General features: G+C 44.1%; 1 protein-coding gene across 4 annotated transcripts in view; it reads right to left on the reverse strand.

The window, feature by feature from the left end:
* Positions 1-23,657, reverse strand: part of LOC144000345 (uromodulin-like) — a 70,808-nt gene that overhangs the window by 22,190 nt on the left and 24,961 nt on the right. For 3 of the 4 annotated variants that reach the window (XM_077494138.1, XM_077494137.1, XM_077494136.1), the window contains 3 exons: positions 15,646-15,854; positions 8,983-9,143; positions 3,600-3,845 (listed from right to left, as the gene is read on the reverse strand). In XM_077494138.1, coding sequence (XP_077350264.1) covers positions 3,600-3,845; positions 8,983-9,143; positions 15,646-15,854 — 616 coding nt within the window. Of the gene's footprint in view, positions 1-1,608; positions 1,772-3,599; positions 3,846-8,982; positions 9,144-15,645; positions 15,855-23,657 lie in introns of all 4 variants that reach the window. The other variant, XR_013278218.1, reaches the window with a different exon arrangement.

The raw sequence follows: 23,657 nt of genomic DNA on the forward strand, positions 1-23,657 counted from the left end.
AAACTGGCCCTTTAAAAAAAAAGTCCTTAAGTGCACTGTGTTCAGACGCCAGACACAGTGCACTATAGGAAGCAGCACATCTATGCAATCATGAGATTGCAGACGTGACGCTTCAGTTGTGGGCATTTGTCCCCCCTTGCGGCGCTTTCCGAAGCGCCGTGTAGCTTCCGCCCGGTGCTCATAGTATCTATTACTACGGCCGGGCAGTTTGATTTACATCTGAGTTTGATGTCACTTCCTGTTTTCTCTCTCCCATTGCAACCGAGAGAAAGTATGAGGAGCGGAATCCTCTATCGCCGCTGCCAGTAGAAGGAGACAGCTCAGGAGAGGTCAACAAAGAAAGGCAAGTACCGCTGTGCTCCTATGGAGAACGGGGGGAGGGGGGAAGGGTTTGATGTGACACAAGCTGCATTTAATGGGAAACAGGCTGCATTTAATGGGACACAGGCTGCATTTGGTGGGTCACTTTTATTCTGATTACAAGCAATGTAAATATCCCTTGTAATAGAGAAAAAGCATGACAGGACCTCTTCAATTTGAGATCTGGGGGGTCAAAAAGATCTCATATTTACACTAAAATGCAAGAAAAAAAAATTCCCCTTTAAGAGCTGTGGGCGGAAGTGACGTTTGACGTCGCTTCCACCCGCCAATGCTATTAAGCCGAGTGGGGGTCCATCTTCCCCTCACTCAGCATCCAGGCTCAGAGGAGGGCGGACGCGATTATCTCAGCTCCGCTAAGCAGTGGAGATGACCGGCGTGTGGCAGGGGGGCCCTCTCTCCCACCCCCGATAAAAGTGATCTTTGAGCGAATATGCAGCAGAGACCACTTTTATCTGAAAGCGGAATGCCCGCTGAAGAAGAGGATACCGGGGTCATGGCGGCTATCTGCTGCCATAACAATGATACTCCTCTTCAAACTGCCGACGCATAATGACAGTAAGTGGTTAACATTGTGTTCGAGGCGCAGAGTACTGCGCCCTGAACCTGTCCACTTTTAACTTTAGCGAATCAAACTTTGCCACGCGCCACTTGCGGTTTCATGTCACATCGATATTCCTCTCGCACGCGTTTCTGGTATCTGTGGCTCATAAAATGGTGGGTTCTGCAGCGATTACCAGTTGGGTCCTGGAAACATCAATTGAGCGTACATATTCACCAGCACACCATGGATCGGCAATTTTTCATCCAAAAGGTTTAATGGAAAGGATCACATCACAAAAAAAAGTGCAACGTTTCAGAGACGCGCAGGACCCCTTCGTCAGGCATGTGATATATATCACATGCCTGACGAAGGGGTCCTACGTATCACATGCCTGACGAAAGGGGTCCTGCGCGGATCCAAAACATTGCACTTTCTTTTGTGATGTGATCCTTTCCATCCATGGTGTGCTGGCGAATATGTATGCTCAATTACGGTTTCCCAGCCAAACAAGAGGCTGAAGATTTGGAACACGGCAGCCACCGGCCAGGTATCAGGGGAGCCGCGAAAGCGAGGGAGGCTCTGTTTGCTGCTAAGGACCTGGAGGGGTTTGCGCACCCCCCAAATTTTTTTTTTGCAATAGCCGCCACTGGCTCTAACCCTCTTTGTATAGCTGAAAACCTACTTACAGGTCTACAATTTTCAGCAGTGGAGTTACACAGGCTGACAGCGCAGTGTAGATACACTCTGTCATAATTTCCAACAAACTTGAACATCGGCACAGAAAATCACCCTTGTCTGGAGACACCGTTCTCTGGGACAGTTACACTTCCATCTGCCTTGTTAAGACAGCTATAGAAAGTAAAAGGGAGATAAAAGGACAGATAATCGTTGAATACATATTGAGAGAACTAACAATATACATAACGGTCAATATATTTAAAAGCAAAGGCCAATCAGATCTGGTACTTTAGTTTTGGTTGGACACAGGTGGGTTGGATGGACACAGGTGGTTTGGATGGACACAGGTGGGTTGGTTGGACACAGAGGGGTTGGTTGGACACAGGTGGGTTGGATGGACACAGGTGGGTTGGATGGACACAGGTGGGTTGGTTGGACACGGGTGGGTTGGATGGACACAGGTGGGTTGCTTGAACACAGGTGGGTTGGATGGACACAGATGGGTTGCTTGGACACAGGTGGGTTGGATGAACACAGGTGGGTTGGATGGACACAGGTGGGTTGGATGGACACAGGTGGGTTGGATGGACACCGGTGGGTTGCTTGGACACAGGTGGGTTGCTTGGACACAGGTGGGTTGCTTGGACACAGGTGGTTTACATGGACACAGGTGGGTTGCTTGGACACAGGTGGGTTGGATGGACACAGGTGGTTTGCATGGACACAGGTGGTTTGCATGGACACAGGTGGGTTGCTTGGACACAGGTGGGTTGCTTGGACACAGGTGGGTTGGATGGAAACAGGTGGGTTGGAAGGACACAGGTGGTTTTCATGGACACAGGTGGGTTGGAAGGACACAGGTGGTTTGCTTGGACACAGGTGGTTTGCTTGGACACAGGTGGTTTGCTTGGACACAGGTGGTTTGCATGGACACAGGTGGGTTGCTTGGACACAGGTGGGTTGGATGGACACAGGTGGGTTGGAAGGGCACAGGTGAGTTGGATGGACACAGGTGGGTTGGATGGGCACAGGTGGGTTGGATGGGCACAGGTGGGTTGGAAGGACACAGGTGGGTTGGATGGACACAGGTGGGTTGGATGGGCACAGGTGGGTTGGATGGGCACAGTTGGGTTGGAAGGACACAGGTGGGTTGGAAGGACACAGGTGGGTTGGAAGGACACAGGTGGTTTTCATGGACACAGGTGGGTTGGAAGGACACAGGTGGTTTGCTTGGACACAGGTGGTTTGCTTGGACACAGGTGGTTTGCTTGGACACAGGTGGGTTGCTTGGACACAGGTGGGTTGGATGGACACAGGTGGGTTGGAAGGGCACAGGTGAGTTGGATGGACACAGGTGGGTTGGATGGGCACAGGTGGGTTGGATGGGCACAGGTGGGTTGGAAGGACACAGGTGGGTTGGATGGACACAGGTGGGTTGGATGGGCACAGGTGGGTTGGATGGGCACAGTTGGGTTGGAAGGACACAGGTGGGTTGGAAGGACACAGGTGGGTTGGATGGACACAGGTGGGTTGGATGGACACAGGTGGGTTGCTTGGACACAGGTGGGTTGGAAGGACACAGGTGGGTTGGAAGGACACAGGTGGGTTGGAAGGACACAGGTGGGTTGGAAGGACACAGGTGGGTTGGGTGGACACAGGTGGGTTGGATGGACACAGGTGGGTTGGAAGGACACAGGTGGGTTGGGTGGACACAGGTGGGTTGGATGGACACAGGTGGGTTGGATGGACACAGGTGGGTTGGATGGACACAGGTGGGTTGAACCATCCAGCAGCTTCTCCTGTCTCTGGACACAGGTAGAGAGATCTCTGCACTCAGGTTTCCAATATCTTTTTCATCTGTTATGGGGACCCCGGTCTGCTGCCCATGTTCTAAGGGAGTAAACCAAGGTTGGCTCACAGATCCCTCATCTATCACTCCCGGTCATGGAGAAGGAAATGTCGGGTGTCAGTAGATGGATCTTATTACATCTAAATGTACCTGTTTTGGATGAAGTAATATTTCGTGGAGTCATTCGCATCATTCCCTGGGGTGGCGTAGCAGTTCTTCATCACCAGGACAAGATCCGATGATGTGCCACCCGGAAAGAAGACTCCGACATACAAGAATTGATCTGTGGACAGGGCGACTTCTGATCCCGAGTACGGAGTTTTGTAGGTGCCATCTTTATACAAAGCCATGTAGACCTTGAACTGTCCCTTCCCGGCAACTGTGATAAATATAGTGCTGCATTTCAAATAAAAAATAAAAATAAAATACTGATTAAAATCAATTAAATATACATTACTAATATTTTAAATGATAGCTAAAAACTAAACTGGTAAACAAAGGCAAGAATAGAAGGAGGGAAATTAGAAAGGCTTAATCCTAATTACAGACCATAAAGGAGCACAGAGGAGAACTTTCTGCAAGAATGTACAGGAATTCATCAGCGACTCAGGGACAGGGGCTGTAGTACACAAACAATAGCTAGAAGAATATATCCCTTCACAGAGATCGGGTAGAAATGTTTCAGAATAGTCGTACGAACAAACACAAACAATGCAGCGATTATAATAAAAATAAACTTTATTGCTACTTTTTCCTTAGAGTACAACTAAATTGTTCCAATTCTTAAAGAGAATCTTCCAATCCTCTATGCCGACAAAGATCTGTACAGTGCTATTAAGGGGGGGGGGGGGGTTGCAACGTTTCTTGTAGAAGCCCCCCCCCCCCAGTTTAGGGGTTTGTTTTGCTCTCAGAAGCCAAACAAAGCAGAGACCTGGCTTTCTATACTATAGGATCTTACATCCTGCATGTAATGTAAATACCTGCAGACAGGGGCGTTGCTAGGGGGTGTCTTTTGGGGCTATAGCCCCGAATCTGGGGCCCATAGCCCCGAGTCTCTCTGAGATGGCCGTGATCGTTGCCTCTCTATAGCCGGGCTGCAAGTGCAGGGGGGGGGGCAGCACGGGAGAGCCGGGTGGGTGAGAGAGATGACATCATCTCTCACCACCCGCCCTGCATCACCGCTGTTCCACTCTCACTGTGCAGCCGTGGGCAGCAGAGAGATGACATCATCTCTCACTGCCTGTGCTCGCTCTGGTGAGCCTGATGTAAGGGGGGGCTCTCTGAGGACCCTGATGTAAGGGGGGGGGGGCTCTCTGGGGACCCTGATGTAAGGGGGGCTCTCTAGGAACCCTGATGTAAGGGGGAGGCTCTCTGGGAACCCTGATGTCAGGGGGAGGCTCTCTGGGAACCCTGATGTCAGGGGGAGGCTATCTTGAGACCCTGATGTCAGGGGGAGGTTATCTTGGGACCATGATCTAAAGGGGAGGCTCTGTGGGGACCTTGATGTAAGGGGGGCTCTCTGTGGACCCTGATGTAAGGGGGAGGCTCTCTGGGGACCCTGATGTAAGGGGGCCCTCTGGGGACCCTGATGTAAGGGGGGCTCTCTGGAGACCCTGATGTAAGGGGGCTCTCTGGGGACCCTGATGTAAGGAGGAGACTCTCTGGGGATCCTGATGTAAGGGGGAGGCTCTCTGGGGACCCTGATGTAAGGGGGAGGCTCTCTGGGGACCCTGATCTAAGTGGGGGGCTCTCTGGGGACTCTGATGTAAGGGGGAGGCTCTCTGAGGACCCTGATGTAAGGGGGCTCTCTGGGGACCCTGATGTAAGGAGGCTCTCTGGAGACCCTGATGTAAGGGGGCTCTCTGGAGACCCTGATGTAAGGGGGCTCTCTTGGGACTCTGATGTAAGTGGGGGGCTCTCTGAGGACCCTGATGTAAGGGGGAGGCTCTCTGGGGACCCTGATGTAAGGGGGAGGCTCTCTGGGGACCCTGATCTAAGTGGGGGGCTCTCTGGGGACTCTGATGTAAGGGGGAGGCTCTCTGAGGACCCTGATGTAAGGAGGCTCTCTGGAGACCCTGATGAAAGGGGGCTCTCTGGAGACCCTGATGTAAGGGGGCTCTCTGGAGACCCTGATGTAAGGGGGCTCTCTGGGGACCCTGATGTAAGGAGGAGGCTCTCTGGGGATCCTGATGTAAGGGGGAGGCTCTCTGGGGACCCTGATGTAAGGGAGGGGCTCTCTGGGGACCCTGATCTAAGTGGGGGGGCTATCTGGGGACCCTGATGTAAGGGGGCTCTCTGGGGACCCTAATCTAAGTGGGGGGCTCTCTGGGGACTCTGATGTAAGGGGAAGGCTCTCTGGGAACCCTGATGTATATGTGTATATTGTATGTAACATGTATATCATTTACATGTGTATGCCAACCCAAGCGTTTTAGTTTCTTTAATTTGCTGCTGTGGGCTCTAGCCCTAGATCTTTTGTAGAGCTAGCAAAGGCCTTGCCCGCAGACCGTGCCATAGACACAAAACAGTACTTTAGTGCATCTCCTTCTCAACTAAGAAAACATATACCATCAAACAATATATTATTATTTTTTTTTATAAATGTGGGCCAAAAATTGCTTAAACAACAGTCTCAGACCGCTCACAACCATTAAGCTAAACATCCCCCAAGATCACACACAGAATAATGACTGTCATGTGACTATGCTGATAAAGCTGATAAGCCAGCATAGCTGCCACTTGACTTTTTCCCATAATCCTCTAATACTGGAAGCAAATGACTGACCCTGTGCAGTCAGTAGACAGGTGACAGGACCTCTTTGTATGAATATGTGGCCAGGGGGTCAGAGAGGTTTCTCTTATCTTAACTGGAGTCCTTCATACCAGGTGGCAGGAGGGTCATGAGTGAGTCAGGTGCCAATTCATGGACCAAAAGTTTGGGAAAAACCTTCCAAGTGTTTGAATTCAGGTGTTTATTTGAAAAAAGGAACTCTTGATATTGCATCATAACAAAGACATTTTAAACATTTTTGTTCCTTCAACCTTGCGGTAACAGTTTTGATGAAGACCCTTTTCTGTTCCAGCATGACTGCGCCCCTATATACAAAGCCAGCTCCATAAAGACACGGTATGCTCAGTTGGGTGTAGAGGAACTCGAGTGTCCTGCACAGAACCCTGACCTCAACCCTACTGAACACCTTTAGAATGAACTAGAACATCCATTGTGAGCCAGGCCTTCTCATTCAACATCAATATCTGACCTCACAAATGGGCACAGATTCCAACAGACACCTTGCAAAATCTCGTGGAAAGCATTCCCAGGTAGAGATGAACAAATCTGTCCAAGTTCAATTTGCCAATGGTTCAGAAAATCTTTGTCAAAATTTGTCCAACCCAAACTTAGAGGTGAAGCCCACTGAAGTCCACATGGGACAGATTGTGTTGAATTCTGGTCATTTTATGGCTAATATGCAAACTAGGCATTGAAAGGTGGGCACTACCATGGGGGACATGTCCCGGTGATAGAGACTACACCCCACCCTCACATCCTTCTTCAAAAGTGATATCTAGTTTTGCGACCTGCAATGGATCGTATAGTCAGTGTTAACCGAACAGTATCCGCACATCTTGTAACGTACCGGTCATTACTTCGGGTGGGATGTGCTAATATTAAGTAGGGTCTGTTGTAAGGTATTTATAGTCCCTCAATAATGTGCCTGAATACACCTATAGTAAGTGCACTGGGTTACTTGTTGCTCTAGAATGCCGCACATTCTTTGTTAGGTACATAATACTATTGGTGTTGTTGTCTTCCGAAGGGAAGTGCCTGGTCAGCTTTGCCCTTTGGGGTTTATGTTTGGTTGCCCAGACTTCTATGGTAGGGGGTATTCTTTGATGGGCCCTGAATTTTAAGGGAACACTACTTTTTGAGAGGTGTGTTCTTGGGGGACCCTTGGAGTGGTCTTGCTTTGGATGCAGGATTATCTCCCTGAAGCACACAAACTCTGGGAATCTAGGCCTGGGATACATATTTAGGGCCTCTATGCACAAAACTAACAATGACTGCTTTAGATTGTGATACTCAGAGTGGATGTTAATATCAGCATCTCAAAGTAACCTGATCCTGCTAAGTTTGTGTCTCTCCCATTGTTATTTGGGTCACCTATTGTTTCTGTCTGTCTGCTAGTATTGTGTCCACCTTGTTAGCAAACTATTGTGTGATGGTGTACGTTTATGTTGATTAGTTTATGGGTTAATTGAATCACTATCATAAATTAGTTGCTAGAGGTGGATTAGCATTATGTTTATGTTGGCTCATGTAGGTTTCTTAGATGTGCTAATCGTTTGAGGATAACGTGATCAAGCTTTTTATCTGATTTTGTGTGGTATATAGATTCTCTGTGAGTTGTCAATAAAGAGTTCCAGTTGCATCTAAGCTATTATCAGCTAGTCTTGGATGGTCGGCTATAATACCTGGTTCCTATTTGTCCAGACTGGAGGGAGCGATATCTTGACGGAAGCACCCAAGTTGGATTGGGTGCTGGATGGTTTCATCACAGATTTACCAGGATTTGCAGTCTATTGGACTGTGTTAACTAATATACAGTATATATTATATATTATATATATATATATATATATATATATATATATATATATATATATATATATATATATATATATATATATATATATATATACTGTGTATAGGTTCCTGACACCCCCCCCCCCCCCATGTATTTTCTGTTGACACAGTTTTTGGTTCATTTATATATAAACATGTAATGATTTAATGTATCCATTTATCCAGTGAATCTGCATGTACATTCATTCTAGGTGAATTGGGCAAAAACAAATGCTCTTTAGGATCTTCTCTATTCTGAATGAATGCTCTTTCTTACCATGGTAAGTAGTAAAATATCACATTATGACCACCAGATGGAGCTGGGGAGTATAGGAATTACCTATGTCTTTGTAGCAAGAGATACAATGTATCAAACTCTAGAAAATGTTAATCATTGATTACACTTATTTGTGAATTTCCCTGTAGCATTTTCTAGAGCTGTTACCTTGTAGAAGGATGTATATATTTGTTGTGCCCCTTAACTCCATCTAGTGGTCATAATGCAGTATTTTACGACTGCCTATAATAAAAGAACATCCGTTGAGAAGATGACATCGCCTAAAGAACGTTTATATTTGCCTTGTTTGTACAGGAGGAATGTACATGTAATTTGTAAATTGACCTCATACATGTATTTTCTTTTGTAGTACATTGGTTCCAGTGTCTCCTCCTGACCAGGCTAATCATCTATGAAAATCTTGGTTGGGTCGGTCAGATTTGATGAAGCTCCTCATGTGAATCCAGCCAGGAGCCAAGTTGCTAAGCACTCAGCCTTTGGACATTTTCCATTATCCTTATGCCGCGTACACACGTTCGGTTGGAACTCCGTTTGGACCTTTTCTGCCGGAAAGTCCGGTCGTGTGTACGCAGCATTAGACTCACATTTAAAAAAAAAAAAAATTCTTTTACCTGAAGATAGGATCGGGAACCGTATTCAGACTGGCTATCATATCCAACTTGTAGGAACACTGCAGGGTTGCACTCAGGGTTTTCTTGCCTGGGGTCGTTCCGAAGGTGTCCACATCAATCGTAATACCAGCTATAAAGGTGATATGGGCGCCATTTGTTTTCTTTATAGAAACAAAAAAGGAAATACAATAGATTAAAAAAAAATGTTATTGGATAGTGCCGAAATCTATTTCCTCCTCCCCCATCACACACACCAACTGCCATACAAATACCAAACAAAGGCCATTTAATGTCCCTTTCAACACCTGTCTGTAGATTTTATTGTTTATTTATATTAAATTTTTTTTTCTAACCATTTTGTGTCCAAAGTATATTCTGTAAGGCATGTGGACTGGGTCAGCTTCTGACATATCGGTGAGCAGCAGCAAGACTTCGTTATCGGCTTTCCCATCCTCTTCCACCTCTACAGCCGCTACAGGTTGGGTGGGTCTCGCTCTCTTTCTCCCTCTCAGTCTGTGACACTCTGTCACACATTGTGCAGCTATTTTCACCATTGTCTCCTCTTCTCCAAGTAGAATTTGAAGTTTCCTCTTCTCTTTCATAGAACTGAAGTAAGGGATGAGAGCGGAGAGCCTCTGGAAGCGAGTGTCCCTCACTGATAAGTCCTTGGGGCACTGTAGCAGGTAGTGGTTTTCATCCTCCAGGACCCCCTGGTCACATTGCTGGCACAGACTACTTTGCCTGGGGTTGTAGGCAGTGGCAGCTCATCCATTAGGGGCCCCCGGGCGCCACCCCCTCTATCCATGGCTGCCACATCCTAATGAATGCTCTATGGTCCACGGCCGCTACCACCTATTTATGCATCTGGCCCCTTTCAGGATGCCATGGTGCATGAATTACAGCAGCGATTTGTTTTTGTTTTTTGAAGCACCTGATTAGAGCCAGAGTCTATAATAGGTTTCAAAATAGGGTGGATGAAAGACTGATTCTCAAACCGGCCAATTAGAAGCAGGTATGAGAACCATTTACCGATTGGCCGAAAAGAGAAGAACCCCAATTGGCCGCCAAGGAGGAGGGAGGAAACAGAAGCTGCTGCAATGCCCGTGGAGAGCAAGACAAGGTGAAGCCACTGCTGCAGAGCAGGGAAAGATGCCGACGAAGCCTGAGAGAAGCACTGCCCACCATAGATGGGGTAAGTGCTCCAGACCCGACCCAAACCAACCCAGAGCGAGCGACCGAGGGGGGGTTTGGAGTGGTGTCACTGTTTTCCACCCCCCCCCAAAAAAAATTACCACCAGCTGCCATTGCTTGTAGGTCTGTCTGTGCCATCCTAATTCAATTTTCAGGCAGTACAGGCTCAAGGTCTGTCTGTCTTTGGGATTTTGTAGCACTTCCAGGTACAGGGCCAGTTTGTAGTGTACAATGACTGGTAAACAGTTAGATTCTTGGAGGTTGTTTATCAGTTCTCCATTCTCCAACATTTTTTTTTTTTTTTACTTTGGAATCATTAATTATGTTTATTTGAGATTTCAAGCCACATTGTTGGGAGTTTGGGATAGACAGCTGATGAGTTGCTGCAGACCGCAAGGCTTGGACTGGTCCTTCTTAGTCAGTAGGGCCTCATGGTGGTATGACTTGGGACTGGTGTTTTGTAGGTGGTCGAAGTATGATAGTACCCTCTTCTGTACTGCGAGAAGTAAGGGGGAGCTGCCTATATCAGACCGGCAAGCACTGTTGGAGGTGCTCTGATGGACTTGGAGAAGGTGATTGCAGAATTCCAGATGAGTTATTTCAAAAAATGACTAGTTTTATTATCAAAAGACAGTTGGGCGTCAATAAAGTAAAAATGTTAAAATATGATCTCTGGTATACACAATGCGAGACAGTTTGGACTGGGAAGGAAATACAACAGAGGATTATGGTCGTTCATTCGAAAGTAGGACGGACTGTCTGTCGGATTGTCTGACGGACTTAGTTGGCCAGACAGTCCGCCCGTGTGTACGCGGCTTTAGTCTTCTTCAGGGGGTTCTTACATTTCTATGAATACATATAAAAATAAAAGGACAGATTTGAGTATTACATGGTATGATATACATATACGTGTGTGTGTGTGTGTGTGTGTGTGTGTGTGTGTGTATATATATATATATATATATACTAATATATTTCAATGAGCACCATGAAACATTCCATCATGAATATATGTTTGAATATTGTCAGCCAAAAAACAAAATATATAAAAATACCTAAACAAAATAGATATAAAATTATACAATTAAGTAAGCATGTAATCTCTCCAGTATAATGTAATAATGATATAATATAAATGATTGCTAATGCAACTTCTTGTAATTAATAATACTTGTTGATAAGACAATTTTTGAATAAGCCTCTTTTCCTTAGTTAAGAAAAAAACAATATGTCTCTCAGTTCATTGTTCCCTTGAAACATGAGTCATCAATCTCATTATAACATATACACAGGCCTCATGGCTTGTTCCTTATCTGGTCTGGCTGGAATTCACAAATTTGCAACCTGGTAGACTATAAAAAAAAAAAAAAAAAAAAAAAAAAAAAATATATATATATATATATATATATATATATATATATATATATATATATATATATATATATATATATATATATATATATATATATATATATATATATATATATATATATATATATATATATATATATATATATATATATATATATATATAAAAATAATATATATATATATATATATATATATATATATATATATATATATATATATATATATATATTAAATAAAAAGAAAAAAATATATAAAAATCATACCATGTAATACTCAAATCCATCCATCCATGGTATTATCAATCAATTGATTTCCCTTCCCAGTCCAAACTGTCTCGCATTGTGTGTACCAGAGATTATATTTTAACTTTTGTACTTTATTGATGTCCAAATGTCTTTTGATAATAAAACTAGTGATTTTTATGAACTTTTTTTTGACTCCTACTTGTTGCTAAAAAGCCTGGGGAAGCCTCCATTTCTTTCAAAAAGTTCTATTCCTTTCCTGTCCTGTCCTAGCATCCCCAAAGAGGAACTCTTGTCCTGTGGATTGGAAGCTGGTGGCCTCATTTTTTAAGTGTCTGGTCTGAAATATGGGGGCTCTGGTGGGGCAATGTACACTGCACCCAGGTAGATGTCAGAATGAGAGGCGAGGACGGAGCTGCTTATTCCTATCCAAATGTGTATCTCTACTTTGATTGCATTGATGTTCTCATGTAGCGGGTAATAGCTTAATTACATTGGTTCTACATTGAGAGTGATATCATCTGATAAATATATTTATATAAATTGGCAGCCAATGAACTCTTAATTATAGAACTAAAAGTTTTAAACTCCACATTTAAAAAAAAAATCTAAATACTAAAATATGTATAAATGAAGTTTAGGGGTTGCGCCCCCTCTCGCTAATATCCCATAAACCTGTGCTTATGCTATGTGTGTACTAAACCAACTTGTGACCACTCAATGTGTTAATATCGATCTACCATATCTTACTTCACAACATATGAATATGGTGATCACTCAGGGGATCCCCCCCCCCAAAGTGTACAAAAAAACAACACAATTTAATATTCTATTGAAACTTTAAAACACAACATTGTATATCGAATTCAATCCAAGTCCTTATTATGCAATGGTTCTTTGAATCGGATTAAACTGCTCCAATTGGGATCCGCTTCACCCTCTGATAAGTGTTCCACTAGTCATGTATCACCGGAAAAGCCAAATCGTGCCACCGCCACCTTATAGAGTGGCCACTCACCAGACTTCACCACATGATACTCCTTCGGTTCATTCAATGGATGACCACTCCTTAATCCGCTCTCCAGTTAGCAATTCCTCAATTATTCGTATATTCATACAAAGGTAAATGAAACCAACATGGTGTAAATTCGTTTCACCTTTAATTATAAAATTGTATACAGTTAAATACGGATTTACACCATGTTGGTTTCATTTACCTTTGTATGAATATACGAATAATTGAGGAATTGCTAACGGGAGAGCGGATTAAGGAGTGGCCATCCATTGAATGAACCGATGGAGTATCATATGGTGAAGTCTGGTGAGTGGCCATTCTATAAGGTGGCGGTGGCACGATTTGGCTTTTCCGGTGATACATGACTAGTGGAACACTTATCAGAGGGTGAAGCGGATCCCAATTGGAGCAGTTTAATCCGGTTCAAAGAACCATTGCATAATAAGGACTTGGATTTAATTAGATATACACTTTTGTATTTTATAGTTTCAATAGAATATTGAATTGTTTTGTTTTGTTTTTGTACACTTTGGGGGGGGGGATCCCCTGGTGATCACCATATTCATATGTTGTGAAGTAAGATATGGTAGATCGATATTAACACATTGAGTGATCACAAGTTGGTTTAGTACACACATAGCATAAGCACTTTTAGGGTTTATGGGATATTAGCGAGAGGGGGGCGCAACCCCTGAAATTAATTTATACACATTATCACCTCATTTAGGTGAGGAAAACAATTTGGGATTGTAGCGCACCTACATAGTAAGAAAGGAGTAGTTTTGAGCGCCGGTACAATTATAGATTTTTAAAATACTAAAATAGCATATTAGTATAAACTGCAGAATTACAGATACAAGATAAAAATTACCGGGTGGCCGACGGGTGTAAAAATTGCACATATATATTACCTGCTATTTTTTGTTACAATGTAGCAGGAAGAGTGGAAAAAAAGTCCATGACAGTGATAAAGACTATGGTTTATAAAATACACAGATTTGAAAACATATACAGTGGTGTGAAAAAGTGTTTGCCCCCTTCCTCATTTCCTGTTCCTTTGCATGTTTGTCACACTTAAGTGTTTCGGAACATCAAACCAATTTAAACAATAGTCAAGGACAACACAAGTAAACACAAAATGCAATTTGTAAATGAAGGTGTTTATTATTAAAGGTGAAAAAAAATCCAAACCATCATGGCCCTGTGTGAAAAAGTGATTGCCCCCTAAACCTAATAACTGGTTGGGCCACCCTTAGCAGCAACAACTGCAACCAAGCGTTTGCGATAACGTGCAATGAGGCTTTTACAGCGTCCTGGAGGAATTTTGGCCCACTCATCTTTGCAGAATTGTCCTAATTCAGTTACATTAGAGGGTTTTCGAGCATGAACGGCCTTTTTAAGGTCATACCACAACATCTCAATAGGATTCAGGTCAGGACTTTGGCTAGGCCACTCCAAAGTCTTCATTTTGTTTTTCTTCAGCCATTCGGTGGTGAACTTGCTGGTGTGTTTAGGATCATTGTCCTGCTGCAGAACCCAAGTTCGTTTCAGCTTGAGTACACGAACAGATGGTCGGACATTCTCCTTCAGGATCTCTTGGTAGACAGCAGAATTCATAGTTCCTTTTATCACGGCAAGTCTTCCAGGTCCTGAAGCAGCAAAACAGCCCCAGACCATCACACTACCACCACCATATTTTACTGTTGGTATAATGTTCTTTTTATGAAATGCAGTGTTCCTTCTACGCCAGATATACTTGGACACACACCTTCCAAAGAGTTCCACTTTTGTCTCATCGGTCCACAGAATGTTGTCCCAAAAGTCTTGGGGATCATCAAGATGTGTTGTGGGGAAATTGAGACGAGCTTTGATGTTCTTTTTGCTCAGCAGTGGTTTTCTCCTTGGAACTCTGCCATGCAGGCCATTTTTGCCCAGTCTTTTCCTGATGGTGGAGGCATGAACGCTGACCTTAACTGAGGCAAGTGAGGCCTGCAGTTCCTTGGACGTTGTTGTGGGGTCTTTTGTGACCTCTTGGATGAGTGGTCGCTGCGCTCTTGGGGTAATTTTGGGCGGCCGGCCACTCCTGGGAAGGTTCACCACTGTTCCATGTCTTCGCCATTTGTGGATAATGGCTCTCACTGTGGTTCGCTGGATTCCCAAAGCTTTGGAAATGGCTTTATAACCCTTTCCAGACTGATAGATCTCAATTACTTTCTTTCTCAATTGTTCCTGAATTTCTTTGGGTCTCGGCATGATGTGTAGCTTTTAAGGATCTTCTGGTGGACCTTACTGTGTCAAGCAGCTCCTATTTAAGTGATGCCTTGATTGTGAACAGGTGTGGCAATAATCAGGCCTGGGTGTGGCTAGAGAAATTGAACTCAGGTGTGGACAACCACAGTTATAGTATGTTTTAACAAGGGGGGCAATCACTTTTTCACACAGGGCCATGATGGTTTGGATTTTTTTTCACCTTTAATAATAAACACCTTCATTTACAAATTGCATTTTGTGTTTACTTGTGTTGTCCTTGACTATTGTTTAAATTGGTTTGATGTTCCGAAACACTTAAGTGTGACAAACATGCAAAGGAACAGGAAATGAGGAAGGGGGCAAACACTGTTTCACACCACTGTAGAACAAAACAACATATAACAACAACAACATACAACAACATACAACAACATACAACAACAACATACAACAACAACATACAACAACAACAACAACATACAACAACAATATACAACAACAACATACAACATACAACAACAACATACAACAACAACAACAACATTAGGGTATGATACATTTTAACAATATTAGCAGCTTAATGAGAAGACTTACCAGTACCTGGACTCCACAACTTCTGAGCTTTAGAGGGACCAGGATTGTGAAGGTATTTGTGACGGGGTCATCCTGGAAGCCATAGCAGGTGGTATCCTTCACATGACTCTTGTTGAAGTAAATGCTCAGGTCATTAAACTGACACTTATGGAAGATGGCGGTCATCTCAAACGATTCGCAGGTCTTCTCAGGAACAACCTGTGACAAAGCTTTCAATGGAACATGGATATAGTTTTATATCTTTCCCGGGGCCCCGTCACATATTCCAAAAATTACAGCCAACATGAGGAATTCCCAGGATAATGGAATTCTTACAGAAAAGGGCTTTTGGGTAATGAAGGAGGAGCTACAAATACTGAAAGCAACTTTTGGAATGACAATTAGGGATGAGCTTCGTGTTCGACTCGAACATTGGCCGTTCGGCCGTTCGGCGAATTCCGAACGTTTTGGCCGTTCGCGTCAAAATTCGAGTGACGCGCGCGCGGACCACAATGCACTGCGTTGGCGCAGTGCATTGCTGCCCGATGATTGGCCAAGCATGCACTGTGACCCTGCATGCTTGGCCAATCGCAGCGCCGGCAGCGAGGAGAGCCATGATTGGCCACAGGCATCCTGCCTGTGGCCAATCATAGCTCAGGCTGTGTAGTGCACGCCCCACACTATATAAGGCCGCCTTTAAGGCGGCCGCCTGTAATGTGTTACTTTGCATCTGAAGCAGTGGGTGTTCTGTGTACCTTCAACACAGTACACACCAATCGTTTTTGGCTGATTTCCTATCTTGCTGCTGTGTAGTGGTTGTTGTCTGTGCCCTGACTGCAGTATACACCACTATATTCACCTCACCTATATAGCTAGTGATCTAGCTTTAACCACTTAACAACTGCCCATTGCCGATTAACGGCTTCAGGGCGGTTGTTTAACTCAGAGAGGCCGTTAATTAACGGCCTCCCAGAATTCTGCTCTCGCGTGCCCCGAGGTGTGCGCACTCGAGAGCATCCGTGACCGCCGGGTCCATAGGACCCGGCGCATCACGGTAAACGGCCGCTCATAGCGGCCGTTTACCACGTGATTGCTCCGTCAAATGACGGAGTGATCACTTGGAAACAAACCGGCGTCATGTTATGACGCCTGTTCCTACCTCCCCTTTCTGTACCGATCGGTACAGCGGAGGGGAAAGAGATCGGTGTCAGCAGCGATGTGGGCTGCATCTGCAGTGCCCACATCGCTGCTCACCGAATTTAACCCCTCAATTCCCTGCCAATACTCTGCAATACCAGTGCATACTCTGCAGTACCCTGCCATTACTCTGCAGTACCCCGCCATTACTCTGCAGTACCCCGCCATTACTCTGCAGTGCAGTACCCCGCCATTACTCTGCAGTGCAGTACCCCGCCATTACTCTGCAGTACCCCGCCATTACTCTGCAGTGCAGTACCCCGCCATTACTCTGCAGTGCAGTACCCTGCCATTACTCTGCAGTGCAGTACCCTGCTATTACTCTGTAGTACCCCGCCAATACCCCGCCAATACTCTGTAATACCCTGCCATAAATTGCCATACCCAGCCATACTCAGAGATACCCAGCCATACTCGGTGATACCCTGAAATACCCAGCCATAGACGCCCCCCACCCCTCACCGCCCTCCGGTGCTTCTACCAACTCGCCAGTACGATCAAAGCCAGAATCTTTTTTTTATTTTTTATTTCAGGCTTCCCAGCCTAGAGGTGAGATGTGGGGTCATATTGACCCCCCAGATTTCACTGTAAAGAGGACCTGTCACCCCATATTCCTATTACAAGGGATGTTTACATTTCTTGTAATAGGAATAAAAGTGATCAAAAATATATTTTTGGGAAAAAAAATGTCAAACTAAAATAAATAAAGTAAAATGAACAATAAAAAAATAAAATAAAAATTAAAGCGCCCATGTCCCCATGTGCTCGCATGTGCCACACATGTGAGGTATCGCCGAGAATGTTAGAGCGAGAGCAATAATTCTAGTCCTAGACCTCCTCTGCAACTCAAAACATGTAACCAGTAAAAAAATATTTAAAGCGTCGCCTATGGGGATTTTTTAAGTAGCGACGTTTGGCGCCATTCAACGGGCATGTGCAATTTTGAAGAGTGACATGTTTGATATCTATTTACTCAGCATAACTTCATCTTTCACTTTATGCAAACATTGGGCTAACAAGTGGTTAATAATAGAGCTTGCAGTCAGTAGTGTTAGGAGATAGTGCGTGCTGTCTGCGTGCTCTGTACCCAGTACATACCGCTATAATATAGGGCAGGCCCCTACTTTCAAACATCCAACTTACAAACATCTCCTACTTGCAAACGCAAGGAGACAGCAACAAGTGAGATGAAAAAAGATGGACGACAAAACAAATTATACAGGGGTGATAACCCTTCCCTATGTTTTCCAAAAAGCTTAAAGATAGTTTTTTTGACTGGAGCTACACTTTAAAAATGTACTGGTTGAAAATGACAAACAGATTCAACTTAACACAACAAACCTACACAGTCCCTGTCTTGTTTGCACCGCCTGTATACTGCTGTTCTGAGTATATAGGGCCTGGGGGCCACACGCATTTCCTTTTTTTAATATGGGTACGGGGTTCCCCTTAATATGCGTACAAGACCCAAATAGGCTGGTAATGGGCAGGGAGGGCTACCCATGCCATGTTTCTCAATGATTTTCAACCATATTGCAGGAACCAGATATAACATTAAAACCGCAAGCAGTTTTAAATGGTGTTATTTCCGTTTAATGTCATTTTGTGCAGGGACTGTTCTAAACACGGGAAACACGTGGCACTTCACAGGCATACTACAGACACTCCCCAGGCACCATATTTAAAGGAATATTTCACTTTTTTTTTTCACTTTAATCGTCATTAAAATCAGTGCTCCCGCCAAAACGGTAGTTTTTAAAACTTTTTTTTGCAGTGACCCATGTCCCCTGAGGCAGGAGGCAGGTCGCCAAACCCTTTTTAGGACACTATCTTGCATATTAGCCGTTAAAATGAGCACTTTCCAATTCGAACGTTCGAGTCCCATAGACTTCAATGGGGTTCTAACGTTCGTACCGAACGCGGGGGTCGTTCGCAAGTTCTGGTGCGAACCGAACCGGGGGGTGTTCGGCTCATCCCTAATGACAATGTATTGTTGCATAGTACTCATTAAAGCTCACAGTAGATGAGATAGGGTATACATGCATACATACATACATACAGAGCCGGGACAAGGGGTGGACGAGAGGGGCAGCTGCCCTGGGCACTGTGGTGTCATGTGAGGTGGGGGGGGGGCAGGATTTGTGTTGAAAGGGTGAATTTGAGGGGTGGCAGTATTGTTCTAGGAGGGAAAATTTGGCGGGGAGTGCCAAGAGTGGTGATTTTTGGGATTTGTGTAGGGAGGGGAATGGCAAGAAGATTTGTGCTAGGAGGGGGTTAGAAGATGTGTACTAGGATGGGCAATTTTAGGGGTAGAGGATTTGTGCTAGAAGGGCTGAACCTTTTTTGGTGGGGGAGAGGGCATTCGAGCTGGGTGGATATGGGGAATGGGTAGGTGCAAAGATTTGTGCTGAAAGGGGGGGGGGGGGGGTGGCGGTCAGCATTGGGTGGATTTCTACTGAGAGGAGGGGGAATGTATGCTTAGGGGGTAGGCATGAAGATTAGTGCTCAGTGTAATTGTGGGGGGATTTTTGTTGCCACATAATGCTCATACATCTTGGGAGGGGGGGCGCAGTTTGGTATGTTTGCCCTGGGCTCTAGATGACCTTGTCCCGGCACTGCATACATACATACATATGTAGCACTAACCCCCCGAAGGAGCTGCTGGTTATTTTTGGGCTTACCGTTACCTTCTGTTCTCCTTGTGACACGTCTAGGGGATGTCCCGTGGTAAATAGCCCAGTAACTCGAGACTGACAACAGATCCACTTGAATGGATTGTATTTGCAAATCTCAGTGAATTGAACGGTCTTTCAACTTGGGGTCAGAGGGTTGGGAAGGAAGTTCAGGTTCTCTTAGTGTCAAAGTCAAAAACGTTAAAAAGAACTTACTTACTTTGACTGCATCCAGAGAATAGCCATTCACAACTGGATGATCACTCAGGTTGGACAGTCCATCTCTCACAAGGCCTAGCAGCCAACCAGGTGCTTCCTCAGGAACAAGTCTCTGCCACAGACGTTGTTGTAGAACATGTAGGGAAACTAAACTTGAAACACTTGTAGGATACCTGGATCTTTCAGCCTGCTTGGCGATATCCACAAGACCGGATTCTCTCGGGTACTTCAGCCCTTCCAGGCTCTTGTTAAGAAAACCAAACCATAAGTGGCGTTCTTCTAAAGAGTCCTCCCATGGAATGCTTGAAGTACACTGGGTCTCTCCCGAACCGTAAACGGCACCCAACCACCTCAGAATCCTCTTTTAGTTCCCTTGCCTCTGGCTAGCCAGCCCCGAGACATTGAAGTTGGGTGGATCCGCACCCCAGCACATAGTCTTCCTGGGGGCTGGTCAGGAGGACCAGGACCATGAATTCAGCACATCATACTGGACCCCGAGCCATGTGACGTCCGCATCTTAAATACCCTCTCCCAGAGGGCACAGCGAGAGCGCCACTCCCAATGACCTGACCTCAAAAGAGAGTAACTTAAGCACCTAACCAGATCATAGGTCCATGCCCGCCACAAGAGACAGTGCCCCCTGTGGCCAGGCTGAACATCTCACAGTCCAGTCAGACTGATGCAGAGGTCCAATTTAGACAAACAAATCCAAACCAAACTGCAGTTTAACTTTGAAAAACACATAGCGCGTTCTCTTCAGGAGCCGCCGCTACACATACATAGGGTATGTACCTAGATAGAAAACTCATTACAGGGTCCTGTCCAAAGGGTGGTGATAAATATCAAAAACTCGGAATGGTCTGGTGTGGCAAGTGCGATTTCCCCCAAGGATCTGTTCCAGGACCAGTTCTCTTTAATTTATTCACAAACAATATAGATGATGGGATAAATAGTTCAATCTCAATGTTTGTGGATGATACAAAACTAAGCAGGGCCACAACTTCACAGCAAGATGTGGAAACCTTACAGGAGGACCTCAATAAACGAATGTGTTGGACAACCACATGGCAAATGAGGTTTAATGTTGAAAAATGTAAGGTAATGCATTTGGGTGCTAAAAATATGAATACAAGCTATTGCTAGGGGGAGAACCTCTGGGGAATCTAGGATGGAGATGAACCTGGGGGTCCTAGAAGATGATGGTATGCAATGCCAAGCTGCTGCCAGAAAAAGCCAACAGAATATTGGCATTAAAAGAGGATTTACTCCAGAGATAAAAACGATACCGATAACGCTCTACAAGACTCTGGTCCGGCCGCACCTGGAGTATGCTGTCCAGTTCTGAGCACCAGTCCTCAGAAAGGATGTGTTGGAAATGTAGCGAGTCTAGAGAAGGGCAACTAAGTTAATAAAGGGTCTGGAGGATCTCCGCTATGGGGAAAGACTACAAGCATTGAGCTTATTCTCTCTGGAGAAGAGACGCTTGAGAGGGGATTCATAGTTTCATAGTTAGTAAGGTTGAATAAAGACACCAGTCCATCCAGTTCAACCTGAGTGAGTGTCTACAATTGTCCCTATCCTTGTACACTCACATTGATCCCTACCCTCAAGGAGCTCACAATCCACGGTCCCCATTCATATACTAGGGCCAATTCTTGGACAGAAGCCAATTAACCTACCTGCATGTTTTAGGAGTGTGGGAGGAAACCGGAGTACCCGGAGGAAACCCACACAGGCACAGGGAGAACATGCAAACTCCAGGCAGGTAGTGCCGTGGTTGGGATTTGAACCAGCGACCCTTCTTACTGCTAGGTGAGAGTGCTAACCACTACACCACTGTGCTGCCCAAATATGGATATGATAGCGATGTACAAATACCGTACTGGTGACCCCACAATAGGGAGAAAACTCTGTGAAAGAGTTTAAAAGGCCATTCCCAGAAATTGGAAGAAGAGCGGTTTATTCATAATCTGTGTAGAAGGTTCTTTACTGTCAGAGCGGTAAGGATGTGGAATTCTCTTCCACAGGTGGTGGTATCAGCAGGGAGCATCGGTAGACGGGCACCTTAATGATCACAACATACAGTGATATACAATGTAATATCGACATAAACACACACACACAGGTTGAACTTGATGGACTGATGTCTTTTTTTCAACCTTACCGACTTTTGAGATTTTATTGGCTGTATTTCCATTTACTTTAGGGCTCTGTTTATATTAGTGTGATACCAGATGTGACTTTAGTTGAAAAAAATTGCATGACAATGGAAATTCACATAAATGCAACTCAGCACGTCACAATTTTGGTGGTCCTGTACTACTTTGGTGCATTTTAAGCCTGATTTTTTTTTCCCCCTACAATATGCAAACCATCTACAAGTTGCATCCAAGTTGCACTATATAATCCCACTGAAAGTTGGTTAAAAAACAGTTTGAAGCAGTGTGAACCGAGCCTAAAAAATTGGAGGCAGTGCAGCCTAAAAACCAACAGGGAGTAACTTCACTTGTATCCTCCATACCGTAAGATAGAAGGAAAACATTGTTCAGGGAATGCAGCTTAAAAAATTCTAGACATGTGCATTCGTTTGCGTCCGAATGCATTTTCGTCTGAATTTCAGGTATTTTCGTTATCGTTTTAACAAACCATAACGAACGCGCAGAATCCGAAAACCGAAAGATCCGACATAAACAAATGCTTTATTTTAGTTTTCGTTGTGACAACAGTTCTATATATAGATAGGAGATTCGACATGATGCTGATCAATAGTGATCTGTGTCCATGGAACCTGTGGTCGAATGTGCCTAACCTTACATCTATTAGTCCAAGATTATTCTACATAGAGAAAAAAAGATTCGACATAGAGAGAAAAGATTCGACATAGAGAGAAAAGATTCGACATAGAGAGAAAAGATTTGACATAGAGAGAAAAGATTCAACATAGAGAGAAAAGATTCGACATAGAGAGAAAAGATTCGACATAGAAAGAAAATATTCGACATAGACAGAAAAGATTCAACATAGAGAGAAAAGATTTGACAGAGAGAGAAAAGATTTGACAGAGAGAGAAAAGATTCAACATAGAGAGAAAAGATTTGACATAGAGAGAAAAGATTTGACATGGAGAGAAAAGATTCAACATTATAGAGACAATAGAAAAAAAGGTTGAATGTGCCTAATCTAACTCTATTAGTCCAAGATTATTCTACATAGAGAGAAAAGATTTGACATAGAGAGAAAAGATTTGACAGAGAGAGAAAAGATTCGACAGAGAGAGAAAAGATTCGACAGAGAGAGAAAAGATTCGACATTATAGAGACAATAGAAAAAAAGGTTGAATGTGCCTAATCTAACTCTATTAGTCCAAGATTATTCTACATAGAGAGAAAAGATTTGACATAGAGAGAAAAGATTCGACAGAGAGAGAAAAGATTCGACAGCGAGAGAAAAGATTCGACAGAGAGAGAAAAGATTCAACATTATAGAGACAATAGAAAAAAAGGTTGAATGTGCCTAATCTAACTCTATTAGTCCAAGATTATTCTACATAGAGAGAAAAGATTTGACATAGAGAGAAAAGATTCAACGGAGAGAGAAAAGATTTGACAGAGAGAGAAAAGATTCGACATGGAGAGAAAAGATTCAACATTATAGAGACAATAGCAAAAAAGGTTGAATGTGCCTAACCTAACTCTATTAGTCCAATATTATTCTACATAGAGAGAAAAGATTCAACGGAGAGAGAAAAGATTCGACAGAGAGAGAAAAGATTTGACATGGAGAGAAAAGATTCGACATTATAGAGACAATAGCAAAAAAGGTTGAATGTGCCTAACCTAACTCTATTAGTCCAATATTATTCTACATAGAGAGAAAAGATTCAACGGAGAGAGAAAAGATTCAACGGAGAGAGAAAAGATTCGACAGAGAGAGAAAAGATTCGAC

This window comes from Lithobates pipiens, unplaced genomic scaffold (assembly GCF_037356315.1).
Source record: "Lithobates pipiens isolate NorthernLeopardFrog02 unplaced genomic scaffold, aLitPip1_a1.2 Scaffold_22, whole genome shotgun sequence".
Classification (NCBI taxonomy): Eukaryota; Metazoa; Chordata; class Amphibia; order Anura; family Ranidae; genus Lithobates; species Lithobates pipiens.